Genomic DNA, 19549 nt, shown 5'->3' with positions numbered 1-19549 from the left:
AGAAAGAAGAAAAAAAAAAAAACACCGTTCAATTAAGTGCAATATAAATACAAAATGGATAAATCGCACTGCTATTTACAATTGTAAACATCATTAAATTATTATTATTATTGTTGTTATTTTTATTCAGCAGCCTGACAGCAGTCGGCATTCAGTGAGGTGTAGCATATCTACCAAATTCACAAACAAGCTGAACTCAACCATATCCCCTGCACGAAAATGACGATGCACCCATTTCTACTCTGAGAGCAGACTACCTTCTGTTACCAAATTTGTAGGTGCGTCGGAAATGCAGCAACTCCATAGGCCAAAATGCCCGGATGGGTGCACCAAGACTCAATTTGCCCTGGCATGAAAATGAAGTTATGCCGACTGCACAGACGCCAGTCTACCAAATTTTCCAGATCGTGGCATTTTCATGAGACATGGTGAATGCCATAGATAGACATTTGGAAAATACTCGCTCTTCAAATATCAAATAAATTTGCGCTAGCGGATTCAGAAGTTACGCTGTTCTTCGCCAGTGACTTGTACTTAACTCATCTCAACATGGGTGTTTGCCTTCATGTTTTGGTAAATGGGAAGTAGGAGATTTGGCAGCGTCCTCCGTCTGCTTTAAGTAAGACTGTATTGAACCTCTTTAAACAAAACACAACCAACTTTATTAATGCGTTAGTTGTAGTACTGATCCGCCTCATAGCTTTTGAGATTGCTCTTTGCCTCACGTCTGAAGTGACAGTTTGGAATGTACCGGTAGTTAAACTATTATAGAAAGTGGACTCGCACAATTTCCATGTAAACAAAACGGCATTTTCACTGTACCGCAACACCCATATTTCACGCAAAGGCTGATGCGGTGAAGGAATACAGTGAATAGACGTTATGCTTCACTCAAATTGCACGTGGCTATTCGTGTTGGTGTTAGTAAATTAGACGTTGAGGCTTATCAATGAGGCTCATTTACATAGACGAGGGCAATTTGTCCATCAAATATCAAATTACTTTTGAGACCTAGTGGTGGATCTGTTTAACAGCACAGATAGGCATTTGATAATGAGCGATAGCTGAATTTCGGAATTATATAAACCAACCCAGGTTGACAACTTGGTAAACTTCCCAGCATGCATCTCGTCAGGCAGCAATGAAGTGGTCAGTAAGTTAATCCGCTTGTCCTCTTAAGAGCCTACCTTATTGCTCCCTGCAAAGAGAGAACCTGGACATTCTGTTTGACTGACTGTTGTAGTCCACGTCTTTGTGACCTGGAGACATCTTAGCATTTTCAGCAGCCTTTGTTTTTGGGGTTTTTTTTCAAAACAAATCAAGGCCATGGGACACGAGGAAAGCCACGGCGAGGAGATGGATTTAGCACAGATTCAGGAGCTGTGCATAATTTTCATGAAGGAGTGTCCAAGCGGCGCATTGCATTTACATGAGTTTAAGAGGATCTTCGGAGTGCCGAGCACCTCTGCGGAGGAGTCTCTCTTCATTGAGACAATCTTCCACTCATTTGACACCAATCAGGTAAAAGAAGTCAAACAAAACAAGACGTCGAATTGTTATAATCTTTGTTAATGCACCCACCCCCGTCTTTGTAAAATCTCGGTTTTGATCACAGGACAATGCTCTCGATTTCCTGGAGTATGTTGCAGCGCTTCATTTGATCTTACGAGGGGACCTTGAGGACAGGCTCAAGTGGTCTTTCAAGATGTATGACAAGGATGGGAATGGCAAATTAGACCGGCAAGAGGTGAAACGGCTAATAAGGGTAAGCCAAATCACGAGCCCTAACCACTCTTCTGTGATTTGTGTTTTGTCATCGAATGAAAAATATTTTGCCATTCTGTATTATGTCATGATGAAAACGTTTCATAACGTTAATTGTATCTACCCCGGTCAAGGATGACGCCTCGTACTGATGTCCAAAACGTTTATTCATGGAACACCGTGAAAACTAAAACATATTTCGAACAACAATCAAAATTATAATATCTTGAACAGGACATTAAATAAATAACACAAAATGACATACCGTGTGCACCATGGTAAACCGAAAGTAGATCAAATAACGATAAATCACGTAGATCACACGGTATCGTAGTTCTCTGACTCTCTCTCTCTCCGTCTCCCGTTGTCTTCTCGATCTTTCTCTCATTCCTCGCTATACACAGCACTTGACCCGGAAGTGATTTTTAACAAACATTCCGAATAACATATTCAGAGGAGTTAAGGAAAAACAAATATGAAAGTTCACTAAAAATATGAAATACTTTAGCAAAACAACAAGCCTAAAATAAATTATTTTTTTGCTGTCATGGCAACCAACAACTCAGTCTTGGCGCCAGTTACACTCCCACCAAATTACTGTTGGAGTAACATTTGTAAATGAAAAAATACTTTACACCCTTGAAAATAATCAACAGTAATTTCACCCTTGTTCTGATGTGTCCTTAAACGAGACAAATTTAATGTCATTCAAACAAACAATGGAATTTACATATTCCAAAAATTGACCTATTCTAGATTGAATATTTGACACCTTAACTTACAGCATCTGATGCTTTCTCCCTAGTTGCCTTCAACTAGAACCACTAACTTCTGTACGGCTCTTTGAACGACGGAAGGCTTATTGAGGCGCTCTCCCTTTCTCCCTAACTTTCGTTCTCCTATCTGTACGGTTACTTTTCACACCAGTCCGTCATCATCTTGATTTGCTTCAATAACCTTAGCAAGTTTCCATTCGTTGCGAGGGACATCATCCTCTTTGATGATCACAACATCACCAACTACCATGTTGCGCCTTGGTGTAAGCCATCGTTGCCTCAGGGTAAGGTTTGCAAGGTATTCCTTCCTCCACCTGTGCCAGAATTGTTCGGAAAGATATTGAATCCTTCTCCACCGTTTTTTGACGTAGAGATCTTCCTGGATAAACTTGCCAGGTGGGGGAAGTGGTAAAGAAGACTTCATTGTAATCAAATGATTTGGCGTGAGAGGTTCCAAACTTGTGGGATCACTGATGTTGTCAACAGTTAAGGGCCGATTGTTTACAATGGACATAGCTTCATAAAAGAAAGTCCTTAGGGAAGAGTCATTTAACCTTCCAGCGCTTTGGGCCAAGACAGTGCTCAGTACACTTCTCACTGTCCTGATTTGACGTTCCCATACCCCGCCAGTGTGACTAGAGCGTGGCGTGTTCATCTGAAAATCACATTGTTTGTCTGTAAGGTAGGAGGCTAATCTTTCTTGATTTAATTCTTTTAGCGCCTTTGCCACCTCATTTCTTGCTCCCACAAAATTAGTGTTTTGATCAGATCTTATATGTCTAACGGCTCCACGGATAGCTACAAAGCATCTCAAGGCATTGATGAAGGCATCGGTTGTCATATCTTCAAGAATTTCAATATGCACTGCCCTGGAGCACAGACACGTGAAGAGCAGGCCATACCGTTTTTGCTCCTTCCTTCCCCGTTTGGTGTGGAAGGGGCCGAAGCAGTCCATACCACAGTAAGCGAATGGTGGTGTTGCATCAACCCGGTCACTGGGTAAGTCTGCCATCCGCTGTTCCTCTGGTGGTGCGCGAATTCTACATTGTACACACCGTCTGATGTGTTGAGCTACAGCTTTACTCCCACCAACAATCCAAAATCCATTACTCCGTAACTCATTGAGAGTTTGTCCTCTGCCTTGATGTTGTATTTTGTTGCGATGTTGACTAATAATGAGGTTTGTGAGAGCACCGTCTTTAGGGAGTATTACTGGGTGTTTTAATTCAAGCGACACAGCTGCTTTTCTTAGTCTTCCTCCTACTCTCAATATGCCGTCTTGAGGCACGGGTCAAGCTGATAAAGTTGATGGTTACAAGGCAGTTTTCCTGATTTCTCGCTAAGCATGCTCATCTCCTTTTGGAAGACATCCTTTTGTGTCAGTTTAACAAGGGTCAGTGTAGCTTGCCTTTTTTCTTCTACGTTTACAGGTTTTGTGGTTTTGATTCTCTTGGCTAGCCGTTGGATGCGAGCAATGACGTTAAATGCTGTTGCCCATTTTGAAATCCGTGACAGAAGCTCTTGAATGTCAAATTGCCTTACAGCTTCTGTCTTTAACACTTGTACAATCCTCACCTCCGGATCTCCCACCAGTAGCTCAGGTGTCACCTCGTTTATGGCTATATCCCTCTCCCATAAAAACCTTGGACCGGTGAGCCAATTTGAGTTGATGAGACCCGTCACGTTCAGGCCTCTGGAGGCATGGTCTGCAGGGTTGTGTACTTTCTCTGCATCACCATCTTTAATGATGCCCTCCATAAACTTCAGATAGTCACCTTTGAACTTGTGATCTCTGTCCAACTTCCTTTTCAGTTGTTTCAGTCGTGCCAAAGCCAGGACCTTATTGTTTGGGAGGTGAGGTCGTGCTTTGAAAGGAAGTGGCATTTCGAGGTGACCGTGTTCATTTAGTTGGAAGCCTCCTTTTAAGATTTGCAGAAAGAGAATGTCATCTTGAGATATGCTTTTTTCACCTGCTTTTGTGTCTGCAAAATCAGACTCAAGGGCTTTAATGATGGCTGATGGTGTTACAGGTGGTAACTCTTTGACAGATACTCGAAGACAAAGTCCAGTCACATCGCCTGCATTTACGCATTGTGCTACTCCTCCCACAATACTCCAGCCAAGATCGGTTTTGACAGCGTAAGGCTCGTAGTCACCTCCAGTAATGACCTCTCTTGGAATCAAGGCTCGGGAGCAGTCATAGCCAATCAATAATCCAACGCCACAATCCGTTGGTGGGGGTATCTCTTGAGTTATGTTAACAAGATGTTTCCATGAAGTGGCTGTTTTGCGGGTAGGAATATGTGTCCGGTCAAGAGGAATGAAGTCTCTTGTGTAGGCCGGAGGTAGGTCAATTGAAATATTTGAGGAAAATCCTCTTACTTTAAGTCCACAAACTCTTTCGCTTTTTATCACTGAGTCCTTTCCCATCATCGTGGAGAGTTTCAGTTTAACTGGGTCCATGTCTACCTTAAGCTTTGCGCACAACTCTTGATCAACAAACGTGTGGCTACTTTGTGTGTCCAACAGCGCATAAGCTAGGGTCTCTGTCTCAGGTGCGTTAGGTGCTGAGATCCAGACGGGCACAATCATTGATGTACTCACAACATCACTTCCCTTGACACAACAAGATAGTGAGGATGTGATTTCTTCAGTGGTGTTCTGTGCTGAGGCTGTCTCCGTTGGAGAACGATCTTCATGTAATGCGGTTGGATGACTCTTTAGGCATACTCCACACATGGCTCTATTTCTACATGCCTTAGAATTGTGACCCTTTCTCAGGCATGCAAAACATAGCTTATTTTCATAGATGTATTTTCTCTTTTCCTCTGAAGACATTTTCATAAGCTTCTTACATTTATGTATAGAGTGTTCTTCTCCACAGCATAAACATATGCCTGGATTTTCGGCATCTCGTAAATCGTTTTCATTGGGGTCTTGATCGGCTGTAGAGGTTTGCGGATCTTGGATCCTCACCTTTGTAGCAAATGTGTTTGCTTTTGATTGCCTACCTCCCTTTACTGTCATCTCAGTAGATTGTCTTAATGCGTATAGAGACGACACCGGATTACAAGCGATGCGTGCCTCTTTAGATATAAATGTTGCAAAGTTATGGAAACTTGGATAGTCTTTACCTTCATCTAGCTGCTCTGTGACATGACGGTTCCACCTGGATGTCACCCAATCGGGTAGTTTCACCAGCATTTTCTGGTTCTCCTCACAGTCGTTCAAAACTTGCAGACCCTTTATGTAAGGCATAGCGTTGCTACAAGTTTGTAGGAAATCGCTGAATTCTCTCAATTTGAAATATTCCTTCCCACCAATCTTTGGCCATCCGTTGAGTTTTTCTCTGAAAGCCCTCTGCACAATGAAGGAATTACCATATCTGGTGTTGAGTCGATCCCATGCTTGCTGATAGGCTTCTTCATCTCTTCTATAAAAACTGCCTTCAAGAGAAGATTTTGCCTCCCCTGCTATGTACTTTTGTAAATAAAACAACCTATCTGCAGGGTTTGAGCATCGCCTCTCTATCAGAGCTTTGAAGCTTGTACTCCACTGTATAAAGTTCAGAGGATCACCTGAGAATACTGTAGGCTCTGGGTTTGGAAGGCGACTGAGTGCTAATGATTCCTGTAATATCTGAACCAAGGTTGTCTCATTTTGTAGTTTGCTGTTCGTGACGTGGGGCATGGTGAGAAGAAGGAAAGGCAACATTCTCTTTGGTGTGTACGGGGCTGCTCGTACCATTCCTTTCCTTAATTTCCTCTTCTTCATATACACCTAACTGTGCCTTAATTACTTCCATGTCTCTCTGATTTTCAAGTTTTTTCAACTGCTGACGTTGAGCTTCAATAGCCTCTTCCATGTTAATCTCAGCTTCCTTCGCAGCCAGAAGAGCAGCCATTTCGGCCCGCTTAACTGAAATGCTTGGTGATTCGGACGGGTGTCCGGAAGGCTTGGCACTGGGTGCTGTAACAATGGAGGCGGTGGAACCATATATGGACCTGGCATATTCGTTATCTAGCAGCATGTGTAATTTTGCGTTTTCTGCCACAGCATCAAAATCTTCTTCATATTCTGTTAGACGGATTCTCATTACTTGCAGTAAGTCTGCTGTTGCCGCTACACATGAATCAACTTTTCGCCGTAATTCTTGACTTGGTGTTGTCCGGCTTCGGACACTGTCGTATATTTCTTTCATCTCACCCTCTAGCTTCTCAACTTCATCCATCATGTCGTACATGTCTTGCTCAGGGCACCATTGTTTTAACTTTCTTCGGGTTTCTCTAACATGACTTTTCCATTTCTCATAAGTTACATTCAACTTGCCTTCCTTTTGAATGAACTCTTTCTCCTTTAGTTCCTGCATTTTAGGTGTCAAATGTCTTAAACGAGAGGATTTTCTTATTTTTGCCTCAGCCTCCCTTTCCACATTTTCATGCTCTTGCATCTCATCACACCGACTGTCACTATATTGAGACATTTTTGGAGCTTTCAAACTTCAGAACCTGAGTTTTACAGAGCAATAATAACAATGATGCGCTTGTCAAACATTCAACAGATATTTTCACACATTCAAGAACTCACATTCATTAGTTCTCATTTATGATAATCTTCGCCTATGTTCTATCCATCTACTTTGTGAGCTACTGGAAGCTGTATAGGCCTTTACCAACTCTGGTTAATGTCCACCGAAACCTTTAGCTGCTACAGGATGAGAAGCACCGTCGCGCGTTAAAATCTTGCCTTACTGCCGGTTGAGGAGCGACGATGCATGCTGAGGCCTGTAGCTTGCTGCGGGTTGAGTGCGACGACGATCGAAGTAGCTCGTGGATAGCTGCGTGGCACGCGGGTGGAGTGCGACGACGCTCGATGTAGCTCGTAGCTTGCTACGTGATGTGCGCCGAAGCCGATAGCTTAGCTTGCCGTGGGGGAAGCACCTGCGCGCCGAAGCCTCCAGAAGGATGGATGAGGACACGTTTTCACTGTATCTACCCCGGTCAAGGATGACGCCTCGTACTGATGTCCAAAACGTTTATTCATGGAACACCGTGAAAACTAAAACATATTTCGAACAACAATCAAAATTATAATATCTTGAACAGGACATTAAATAAATAACACAAAATGACATACCGTGTGCACCTTGGTAAACCGAAAGTAGATCAAATAACGATAAATCACGTAGATCACACGGTATCGTAGTTCTCTGACTCTCTCTCTCTCCGTCTCCCGTTGTCTTCTCGATCTTTCTCTCATTCCTCGCTATACACAGCACTTGACCCGGAAGTGATTTTTAACAAACATTCCGAATAACATATTCAGAGGAGTTAAGGAAAAACAAATATGAAAGTTCACTAAAAATATGAAATACTTTAGCAAAACAACAAGCCTAAAATAAATTATTTTTTTGCTGTCATGGCAACCAACAACTCAGTCTTGGCGCCAGTTACATTAATCCTTGCAAGTGTGCTTAATGAACTGCCCTCAACAGCTTACGACTGTAAAGTCACATATGGGTCGGTTCACTTCATTGGATGAGAAGTTAGGTTAGGTATCTATATCTGGCTGGACTTTACAGTAAGCCTCTAAACCCAAGTCAAATTAGCCCACCATCATATGAACTGATTTACCTGACATAAATAGTTCTGATTTTTAACCGTGAACATAACATTTGGTTTATTTTTGCAACATTTCAAAACTTTGGATAAGCAACAGTTATTAGGAGATACTATATATGCCCGCAGTCCAATGTATGCTTGTGTGTGTGTGTGTGTGTGTGTGTGTGTGTGTGTGTGTGTGTGTGTGTGTGTGTGTGTGTGACCTGTATTACATTTATCACACAGATTCTCTACAAAATCAAGAGCCAGACAATCGATATGGATTTGACACCGTCCGAAGTATGTGACAGAATTTTTGAACTGGTTGACCAGAATAACGATGGTAAGGAATCATTGTCATTTGAAAAAGAATAGTACAAGTGATTATGTATACAGCGGTGGAGCATTCTGTGGTGGTGTTTTATTTAATTGGATTGAAAACATGTTCAATAAATTGCTGAACAAACGCATTTGAAAAAGCAGTTTTGAGGAGCACACTTGTGTTTCCTTTTCCCTCTTTAACGCAAACCCCCACCCCCCATAAAAATCCTAAATCATTTTATTACATTTTAAATAATGACTGTATCTTAAAAACTTGAACATGGTCGCAAAGGATTAGGACAGACTCAGATTTTTACCCGTGGCAAAAAAAATAAATCTGACTTGAACATTTATGAAACTGTAAAACTATCAATCAGAATCAGAATCAGAATCATCTTTATTGGCCAAGTATGTAGAACACACAAGGAATTTGTCTCTGGTATAACACGCTGCACTAGTATCATCGTAAACAACAAAATCATTGAACCATTTTAGAGTATACCAGTAGTTTTGTAGTACCATTTTGTGGTGCAAGAAGAGTGACTATGTCAGTGACTGTTTAAGGAGTTAATGGCTAGAGGGAAGAAGCTGTTTAAGTGTCTACTGGATTTGGTGCGCATGGATCTGTAGCATCTGCCTGAGGGGACTGGCTGAAAAAGGTGGTGGGCAGGGTGCGGGGGATCCAGGAGGATTTTCCGTGCCCTTGTCTTGATTCTTGCAGTGTGGGTAGGGCGGTGCCAACGATTTTTTTCTGCCGTCCTAACTGTCCGTTAAAGTCGGATTTTGTCCTTTTTTGTGGCGGCCCCAAACCAAACCGTGATGGAAGAACACAGGATTGATTCGATGACTGCCGTGTAGAACTGTCGTAGCACCTCATGTGGCAGGCCATTCTTCCTCAGCAGCCTCAGGAAGTACATCCGCTGCCGGGCCCTTTTCAGGATGGAGATGGTGTTGACTTCCCACTTCATGTACTGGGAGACTGTGATTCCCAGGAACTTGAAGGTCTCGACGGTTGACACAGGGCAGTTGGATAGTGTGAGGGGCAACTGAGGAGAAGAATGTTTCCTGAAGTCCACGATCATCTCGAGAGTCTTGAGCGTGTTCAGCCCGAGGTTGTGTCGGCCGCACCAGAGCTCCAGCTGCTCCACTTGTTGGCGGTACGCAGACTCGTCGCCGTCTTTGATGAGACAGATGACCGTGGTGTCGTCTGCGAACTTTATGAGTTTGACAGCTGGATCTGTTGAGGTGCAATCGTTTGTGTAGCGAGAGAAGAGCAGTGGCGAGAGGACACATCCCTGTGGGGCTCCAGTGCTGGTGGTGCGTATTGATGATGTTGTTGCTCCCAGTCTCACCTGTTGTGTCCGTCCCGTCAGGAAGCTGAGGATCCACTGGCAGATCGCAGGGGACACACTGAGGTGGAGTAGTTTGGGGGTGAGGAGTTCCGGGATGATGGTGTTGAACGCAGAGCTGAAATCCACAAACAGAAACCTTGCGTAGGTCCCTGTGCTGTCGAGGTGCTTGAGGATGTAGTGCAGACCTATGTTGACTGCATCTTCCACAGACCTGTTTGCCCGGTAGGCAAACTGGAGAGGGTCCAGCAGGGGTCCAGTGACGTTCTTTAGGTGGTTCAGCACAAGGCGTTCAAAGGACTTCATGACCACAGACGTCAGGGCGACAGGCCTATAGTCGTTCAGTTCCAATGGTGCCGATTTCTTGGGAACTGGGATGATGGTAGACTGTTTGAAGCAGGATGGGACCTCACACAGCTCCAGGGATCTGTTGAAGATCTGTATGAAGACCGGAGCCAGCTGGTCAGCGCAGACTTTCAGGCAGGAGGGGGACACTTTGTCGGGCCCCGGAGCTTTCTTGATCTTTTGCTGGTTGAAGAGCCGTCTCACGTCAACAAACCACTGTTTCAAAAAAAAAAAAAATCACAAATTTGTCAAGTTTCCTAACCTTTATTCAACCTTTCTTGAAACTTTATTGAAAACATCATTAGATCAAAGCAAGATGAAAAGAAAAGGTGCTTCCTTTCTGACACAGGAAATGAAGGCACTGTTTCCCATTCATCCTGTTTCCCATTCATGTCACAAGACATCTTATGTCTTGTGACTTGTAACTATCACATGCTTATTTATGTGTTAGGGTCTTTTTTTATCCTGGACTTAAATTATCCTCGGAAGAGGATAGTTCGAGCGTGGTTTTTTTCCCTCTCTCCCTACCCAGCGTTTTCCTTTCTGAATTCTGGTTGTAATTTCCCCATTGCGGGACAAATAAAGGATATCTTAATCTTAATATTAATCTTAAAGTGCGGGCGGCCCGGTGTCTAATGGTTCGCCCGTCGATTCCAGCTCCAGCCTTCCTGTGTGGAGTTTGTATGTTCACCCTGTGTGGCTTTTCTCCGGGTACCCTGGTTTCCTCCCACATTCCTAAAACATGCATGACAGGCTAATTGAACACTCAAAATCGTTCCTATAGGTGTGAGTGTGAGTGCGGCTTGTTGTTTGTCTCTGTGTGCCCTGCGATTGGCTAGTCCCCCGCCTACTGCCCGAAGACAGACCCAAGTGAGGATAAAGTGGATCGGAAAATGGATGGATGGATGTTTTAAAGTGCATTCATCTTTTTCTCCCGCTGTTCCTAAATGATGTCATCGCACAACGGCGGATATTCGGTAATGGCAACAAAGGTATCTTGCGTGAAACTATTTTCCCAAGTTCTACAAAGATTACAATCTTGAGCCTCATGAATGAATTCGCTCCACCTCTTGGGTCCGCAGGTAGTGTGTAATCTGTAATTTGGAGGGGTGCCGCTGTTGAATCCCCACTACAATCCTAAACCACCAATGTGGCCTTTTTCAGGGCATGTTTGGTACCTGAACTGAAGTTGAAATGGATGCCACAACGTCTTAACTATAGGCATAGTGCCAAAGAATTTTAACATTTACCCAAGGCAACTGATTAGGAGACCGCTTTTATCCTCACTAGGTCGGGGAGGGGGGGTGCTGGAGCCTATCAAAACTGTCTTCGGGCAGCAGGCGGGGGACACCCTGAACTGGTTTCCAGCCAATCGCAGGGCACACAGTGACGAACAACCATCCGCGCTCACACGCACACCTAGGGACAGTTTAGAGCAGGGGTGTCCAAACTTTTTGCCAAGGGGGCCAGATTTTATGTGGTAAAATGTCAGGGGGCCGACCTTGGCTGACATTCTTTACATTGAACAACAATATTGTTCAACAAATTTTAGTAAGCCAGTCTGCTTCACATTTCCATTTTAATTTTAATTTCAACAATCTTAAGAATTTCTTTTGGTTCATTTGAAACAGGTATATCACATGCAACTGCTTATTCACTTGACTTTTTCTTAAACAGAAGTCTCCTGAGTGCAAATTGATTGATTTGAAACATAAAATGTATCACCATGACTTTTCAATAGTCACAAAACCTTTGACTCGAACAACAGGAAAATGAACAAGCAATACACATATCCACAACTTCAAGGATCATTTGAAATATGACATATCAGTCAATATAAACACGGAGTGATGTCTTGTTAACTCCTGAGTGATGCCCTCTAGTGTCTAAATGCTATTACTCATTTAGTGAATGCTATTACTCATTTAGCCACTAGAGGGAAGCAGTACTCTATGAAACATCACTCACCAGTCTACGAGACCTCAGTCAATGCAACACGTGTTTCATTGCGCCCAACCTGCGGGCCAGACGGCACTGATTTTATGACGGGGGCCGAGGGCCGGATGAAATTCGACCGCGGGCCGGATTTGGCCCGCGGGCCGGACTTTGGACATGCCTGGTTTAGAGTGTTCAATCAGCCTGCCATGCACGACTTTGGAATGTGGGAGGAAACCGGAGTACCCGGAGAAAACCCACGCAGCAAACACATGCAAACTCCACACAGGGAGTCCGGAGTCGGGATCGAACCCACAACCTCTGCACTGCGAGGTCGACGCGCTAACCACTGGACAACCGGGCCGCCAGCAATGAACATGTCATTCAAAATTAATTTTAATATCATTGGAATCAATACGTCACTCAAGTAAAATGTTCTTGTTATATGCTGATATTCTAGGGTTAAAATTCTGCATGTATTTGAAATAAAGACTCAAGGGACTTTCTCAATATGATGTTATGAAATCATAAGCTTCTTTGAATTGAAGTCACTTATGTGCTTGTGTCACACAGGTCAGATATCCTTAGCAGAGTTCATGGAGGGAGCTCAGAAGGATGAATGGGTAATGAACCTCTTCAAGGTGAATGTCAACGCTGCTAGCTGGGTCATCCAAAATTGTGGAAAACTTCCGTGATCTGAGCGAGAGGATCCTCAGCTTTGGTTCAAGAGAGACATTCATTCATCCATCTTCCGAGCCGCTTGATCCTCACTAGGGTCGCGGGGGGTGCTGGAGCCTATCCCAGCTGTCTCCGGGCAGTAGGCGGGGGACACCCTGATCGGTTGCCAGCCAATCGCAGGGCACACAGAGACGAACAACCATTCGCACTCACACCTAGGGACAATTCAGAGTGTTCAATCAGCCTGCCACGCATGTTTTTGGAATGTGGGAGGAAACCGGAGCACCCGGAGAAAACCCACGCAGGCCCGGGGAGAACATGCAAACTCCACACAGGGAGGCCGGAGCTGGAATCGAACCCGGTACCTCTGCACTGTGAAGCCGACGTGCTAACCACTGGACTACCGGGCTGCCCTAGATTGGAAACCAAATGCTTAAATTTGAGAATTAGAGTGAAAGTTGTAATAATTTGTGATTTGTGTGGCTTGTCTTGTGTCACTCAAAACAATAAAAACTCTGAAAGTATGCAGAAAATACTTCGCTCATTGTTCTTCAGAAATGGTATTATTAAAGAGCAAATGTAAGTACATTTCAAATTTGCTCGGCCCATTATCTAGTTGAATCATTTCATTTCTTGTTCCTTTTAAATAATGCGCTTGCACGTACGGCAAAATACAAGTTCCAATTATTCCACCTTTGGTATTTGTGTGCAAAGCTTTGTTGTATGGCAGCTAAGCATCGTTGCGGACACAATGGATGTTTATCTGAAATGTTTTGATGAGATGGACAAATGAATCAAATCCCATTATTATTTCAGCTTTTGACAAATATTCTACAATTCTTTCATAAACCGTAAAGTGATGCTGAGAGAGGATTGAAATAAACATAGAACATTATGCTGGTTAATTGGATAAATCATTTGTGATCTCCTTTACAAATGGTTAAAATACAACAGTATGAGTTCTTGCCACTGAATAGTTGTGCAAACAGCACACCGAGACCAATAGTCAGTGTAAAATTCAACTGATTTTTTTGTCAAACTAACTCCCTCTGTAAGGGTGGACAGAACAGACAAGCGGGATACAAACTTGACTTTCTTTTCCTTCTGTTTATTGCCCACATGCACGCATTAACATTTATACTACCGTCCAGACTGGCTCACTTTTTAGGTAGCAATAGCAATAATCACAGTAGTAATACAACAGGTAGTAGCAGTAGTTGTAATAGTAGCTCACAAACCATGAAGGTGGCCCGGTCCTGACAATCACCAACTAAACAAAACTAAATGCGAATGGACATATACAGAGCAGAACATCGTGATTTTTAATTGGGTATTTTTCCTGCCGCTTACTTGTACACCCATCTGGTTGAATGTTTTGTTACAATATTAAGAAAACCCCAAAATGTGTGTTCTAAAAAATGTGTGTGTGTGTGTGTGTGAGGGGGTTCTTGTCTTCCAAAAATATTGATAAATGACAATTATGCTATGTGGCCGACAATACATAAAAGGCCTGTTTTTTGGGGTGATGGGCAGATGAAGTCCTCTGAACCCATTAAGCTCTCCATCCAACTGGTTTACAAAAAAGTTTACATTTAGGTCATATTAGGATTAAGTAGAAGCGATAAGTAGTATATAGTCGGATAAATTTGGGATATAATGGAGCACTAGGGTTGATGAGAAAGCGCAATGAGCAATGTGGTGTTTATCAGGTTGTAGAGACTGCAGTGTGGATCATTTACTATTGGAGTGTCAGTACACAGAATACAAAGTAGAGTGGAGGGAAAGAGAAAGAAGACATTTTTAAGGAAGATGCAATATTGAATGATATGATTAGATCTCTAGGATAAAGATATATTGTTTGTGTACAGTGCGTGTGTGTCATCCTTAGTTTCTCCTGTTTCCTTGGTCTTTGACCGGCAAGCTACGGTAGATAACATTACTTGCCAAGTCCCCTTGCGATCTCCTCTACAGTAGGTGGCGGTATGCACCAAGGAAATGAAATTTGCCAAAAACTAAAAGAAAATGGTTCAGGGTAGGAGCAGTGTGGTGGGGAGTCACTGTATCAATTGAGGGGTTTATATTTGCAATGGATGGCTCTATGTCAAGAATGGGCAAAAAGGAGAGTTGGACTTCTTTTTTTTTTTTTTTTTTAACGTCTGCCTCCGCAGTACCAACAAGAACACACCTTCCGGCTTTTAAAACACTTCCTTCTTTGCGTCAGCCAATCAGACGCTCTCAACATAAACATGTTTAAGTGATTATTAGAGGAAATATAATTTAGGTAACCTTAACGTGAAAGATTATAATGTAATGCTCAAACATAAAATGATAACAATGCACCAGGGAAATCATCCATCCATCCATCCATCCATCCATCCATCTTCTACCGCTTATCCGGGGCTGGGTCGCAGGGGCAACAGCTTTAGCAGGGAAGCCCAGACTTCCCTCTCCCTAGCTACTTCTTCCAGCTCTCCACGGGGGATCCCGAGGCGTTCCCGGGCCAGCTGGGTGACATAGTCTCTCCAGCGTGTCCTGGGTCTTCCTCGGGGTCTCCTCCCGGTGGGACATGCCCGGAACACCTCACCAGGGAGGCGTTCAGGAGGCATCCGAATCAGATGCCCAAGCCACCTCATCTGGCTCCTCTCGATGTGGAGGAGAAGCGGCTCGACTCGGAGCCCCTCCCGGATGACCGAGCTTCTCACCTTATCTCTAAGGGAGAGCCCGGACACCCTGCGGAGAAAACTCATTTCGGCCGCTTGTATCCGGGATCTCGTTCTTTCGGTCACGACCCATAGCTCGTGACCATAGATGAGGGTTGGAACGTAAATCGACCGGTAAATTGAGAGCTTCGCCCTTTGGCTCAGCTCCTTCTTCACCACGACAGACCGATACAACGTCCGCATCACAGCAGACGCTGCACCGATCCGCCTGTCGATCTCTCGCTCCCTCCTGCCCTCACTCGTGAACAAGACCCCAAGATACTTAAACTCCTCCACTTGGGGCAAGATCTCCCCCCCGACCTGGAGGGGGCACTCCACCCTTTTCCGACTGAGGACCATGGTTTCAGATTTGGAGGTGCTGATTTTCATCCCAACCGCTTCACACTCGGCTGCGAAACGCTCCAGTGAGAGTTGGAGAGCCCTGTTTGAAGGAGCCAACAGCACCACATCATCTGCAAAAAGCAGGGATGCAATACTGAGGCCACCAAAACGGACCCCCTCAACGCTTCGGCTGCGCCTAGAGATTCTGTCCATGAAGGTTATGAACAGAATCGGTGACAAAGGGCAGCCTTGGCGGAGTCCTACCCTCACTGGAAACGATTCCGACTTACTGCCGGCAATGCGGACCAAACTCTGACATCGGTGGTATAGTGACCGAACAGCCCGTATCAGGGGGTTCGGTACTCCATACCCACGAAGCACCCCCCACAGAACTCCCCGACGGACACGGTCAAACGCCTTCTCCAAGTCCACAAAACACGTGTAGACTGGTTGGGCGAATTCCCACATACCCTCGAGAACCCTGCTAAGGGTGTAGAGCTGGTCCACTGTTCCACGGCCGGGACGAAAACCACACTGCTCCTCCTCAATCTGAGGCTCGACTTCCTGACGGACCCTCCTCTCCAGCACCCCTGAATAGACCTTACCAGGGAGGCTGAGGAGTGTGATCCCTCTGTAGTTGGAACACACCCTCCGGTCCCCCTTTTTAAAAAGAGGGACTACCACCCCGGTCTGCCAATCCAGAGGCACTCTCCCCGTTGACCACGCGATGTTGCAGAGGCGTGTCAACCAGGACAGCCCCACAACATCCAGAACCTTGAGGAACTCTGGGCGGATCTCATCCACCCCTGGGGCCTTGCCACCGAGGAGCTTTTTAACCACATCGGTGACTTCAACCACAGAGATAGGAGAGCCCACCTCAGAGTCCCCAGGCTCTGCTTCCTCCAAGGAAGGCATGTTGGTGGAGTTGAGGAGGTCTTCGAAGTACTCTGCCCACCGGTTCACAACGTCCCGAGTCGAAGTCAGCAGCGCCCCATCCCCACTGTACACAGTGTTCGTGGTGCACTGCTTCCCCCTCCTGAGACGTCGGATGGTGGACCAGAATTTCCTCGAAGCCGTCCGGAAGTCGGCTTCCATGGCCTCACCGAACTCTTCCCATGCTCGGGTTTTTGCCTCGGCGACCACCGAAGCTGCGTTCCGCTTGGCCAGTCGGTACCCGTCAGCTGCCTCTGGGGTCCCACAGGCCATAAAGGCTCGATAGGACTCCTTCTTCAGCTTGACGGCATCCCTTACTGCTGGTGTCCACCAGCGAGTACGAGGGTTGCCGCCACGACAGGCACCAACCACCTTACGGCCACAACTCAGATTGGCCGCCTCAACAATAGAGGCACGGAACATGGTCCACTCGGACTCAATGTCCCCCGTCTCCCCCGGAACATTGGAAAAGCTCTGTCGGAGGTGGGAGTTGAAACTCCTTCTGACAGGGGATTCCGCCAGACGCTCCCAACAAACCCTCACAATACGTTTGGGTCTGCCAGGACGGACCGGCATCTTCCCCCACCATCGGAGCCTACTCACCACCAGGTGGTGATCAGTTGACAGCTCCGCCCCTCTCTTCACCCGAGTGTCCAGAACATGCGGCCGCAAATCCGATGACACGACCACAAGGTCGATCATCGAACTACGGCCTAGGGTGTCCTGGTGCCAAGTGCACACGTGGACACCCTTATGTTTGAACAAGGTGTTCGTTATGGACAGTCCGTGACGAGCACAGAAGTCCAATAACAAAACACCAATCGAGTTCTGATCGGGGGGGCCGTTCCTCCCAATCACGCCCCTCCAGGTCTCACTGTCATTGCCCACGTGAGCATTGAAGTCCCCCAGTAGAACAAGGGAGTCCCCAGCAGGAGTACTCTCCAGCACACCCTCCAAGGACTCCAAAAAGGGTGGGTATGCTGAGCTGCTGTTTGGTGCATATGCACAAACAACAGTCAGGACCCGTCCCCCCACCCGCAGGCGGAGGGATGCAACCCTCTCGTCCACCGGTGTGAACCCCAATGTACAGGCACTGAGCCGGGGGGCAATAAGTATGCCCACACCTGCTCTGCGCCTCTCACCGTGAGCAACTCCAGAGTGAAAGAGAGTCCAACCCCTCTCGAGAGGACTGGTACCAGAACCTAGGCTGTGTGTGGAGGCAAGTCCGACTATATCCAGTCGGAACTTTTCTGCCTCACACACCAGTTCGGGCTCCTTCCCTGCCAGAGAGGTGACATTCCATGTCCCAAGAGCTAGCTTCTGTAGCCGAGGATCGGACCGCCAGGGTCCCCGCCTTTGGCTGCCGCCCAGCTCGCATTGCACCCGACCCCTTTGACCCCTCCCACGGGTGGTGAGACCATGAGAAGGGGGACCCACGTTGCCTCTTCGGGCTGAGCCCGGCCGGGCCCCATGGGTGTAGGCCCGGCCACCAGGCGCTCGCCAACGAGCCCCACCTCCAGGCCTGGCTCCAGAGGGGGGCCCCGGTGACCCGCGTCCGGGCAAGGGAAACTGGATACCATCGATTTTATTTGTCATTAAGGGGCTTTGTGAGCCGTGCTTTGTCTGGTCCCTCACCTAGGACCTGTTTGCCATGGGTGACCCTGCCAGGGGCATAAAGCCCCAGACAACTTAGCTCCTAGGATCATTGGGACACACAAACCCCTCCACCACGGTAAGGTGACGGCTCACGGAGAGGCCAGGGAAATCAAATTCGCCAAAAAAAAAAAACTAAAAGAAGAAGAAGGGTAGGAGCAGTGTCACTGCATGTATGTCAGAGCATATCACAGTTGCGTGGGAAATGTTAGGAATTAAGGATGATTGGAATTTAGCAGCGTTTGGTAAATGAGTTTGTTGATGAAGTGGGAAAGAATTACACAGATATTGCGCAATTTATTCAGAAGGGTCAATGGATTTAGAAACAGGGTGTAAAGAAACAGCTGTTGTGCTAAGTGACGGGATGAGATGAGAAGGACTAGTGATAATTGAAGTATATACACTTTTGAATGACTTATGTATTGATATTGGCTTTTAAGTGGATGAAGAAGTAGTAGTGGTTAGTCAGGCCCTGATCTGTAGTGACTCAGCCGCTCAGTGCTATGGAGTCTTGAGATGGGAACCTCTTGATTTAGACAGGAGTTGAAAGAGAAAACGTGACAAGATTATAACAGCAGGAAGGAAATGAGGCACACGTGTCAAATTTCTGTGGATCCCTGCACATGTGGGAATCCAGGGAACACAAAATAGTCAAACAAGCATCGTGAGAGTAAACACTGATACACTTGTGAAATTATTAAAGACAGAAGGGAAGCATGTAATATGAAAGATGAGGAATGGAATCAGGAAGTAAAGGGTAGACAGTTAGACATGCTCCGAAATCAAGTGAGAAATGTGAGTCCAGGAGGCGGGAGCGGGAAGGTGGAAACAGTGGGTAGCAGACTGAGAATAGGACATACAAGCTAAGCTAAACAGTACACTATTTACTTTAGGCAAACATCCGACAGGGTTGTGTGTCAGATGCCAAGAAAATGAAACAGACGATAATGGAATGACAGGGTGCTCGAATTTTACAGAGGAAAGGAAGATGATGATTGAGGTAATGGAGATAATGGAGATGAAAAGTGAAACACTAAAGAGCATTTTCGAGTTTGGGGTATGGGGAGGGGGGGGGAGAGAGACCACAATACAGGTGAATATTTACCTGTCAACAACAACAGCAAGTAGAAAACGTTAACTGACAATGGATGTTA

General features: G+C 45.6%; 2 protein-coding genes across 2 annotated transcripts; one reads left to right on the top strand and one right to left on the bottom strand.

The window, feature by feature from the left end:
- Positions 1-1208: 1208 nt before the first annotated feature.
- On the top strand, positions 1209-14066 carry guca1g (guanylate cyclase activator 1g). Its single transcript, XM_052064045.1, has 4 exons — positions 1209-1521; positions 1616-1765; positions 8387-8483; positions 12664-14066. The coding sequence occupies exons 1-4, from the start codon at positions 1327-1329 to the stop codon at positions 12783-12785; spliced, it is 564 nt and encodes a 187-aa protein (XP_051920005.1). The 5' UTR covers positions 1209-1326; the 3' UTR covers positions 12786-14066.
- Positions 1931-8365, bottom strand: LOC127599718 (uncharacterized). Its single transcript, XM_052063895.1, has 2 exons — positions 7677-8365; positions 1931-7598 (listed from the first exon to the last, which is right to left on the bottom strand). The coding sequence occupies exon 2, from the start codon at positions 6312-6314 to the stop codon at positions 3807-3809; it is 2508 nt and encodes an 835-aa protein (XP_051919855.1). The 5' UTR covers positions 6315-7598; positions 7677-8365; the 3' UTR covers positions 1931-3806.
- Positions 14067-19549: the final 5483 nt, after the last annotated feature.

Source organism: Hippocampus zosterae, chromosome 4 (genome assembly GCF_025434085.1).
Source record: "Hippocampus zosterae strain Florida chromosome 4, ASM2543408v3, whole genome shotgun sequence".
Taxonomy (NCBI): Eukaryota; Metazoa; Chordata; class Actinopteri; order Syngnathiformes; family Syngnathidae; genus Hippocampus; species Hippocampus zosterae.
Note: the sequence above shows the minus strand (reverse complement) of the source record. Positions and strands in the feature narration are given on the sequence as shown.

What these genes read in the sequence shown, in the direction of transcription:
- guca1g (XM_052064045.1), top strand. Translation starts at nt 1,327, where the DNA reads ATGGGACACGAGGAAAGCCACGGCGAGGAGATGGATTTAGCACAGATT. An exon ending in AGGTGAAACGGCTAATAAGG is followed by an intron (nt 1,766 to 8,386) that starts GTAAGCCAAATC and finishes TTTATCACACAG; the next exon opens with ATTCTCTACAAAATCAAGAG. An exon ending in GGTTGACCAGAATAACGATG is followed by an intron (nt 8,484 to 12,663) that starts GTAAGGAATCAT and finishes TGTGTCACACAG; the next exon opens with GTCAGATATCCTTAGCAGAG.
- LOC127599718 (XM_052063895.1), bottom strand. Translation starts at nt 6,314, where the DNA reads ATGAAGAAGAGGAAATTAAGGAAAGGAATGGTACGAGCAGCCCCGTAC.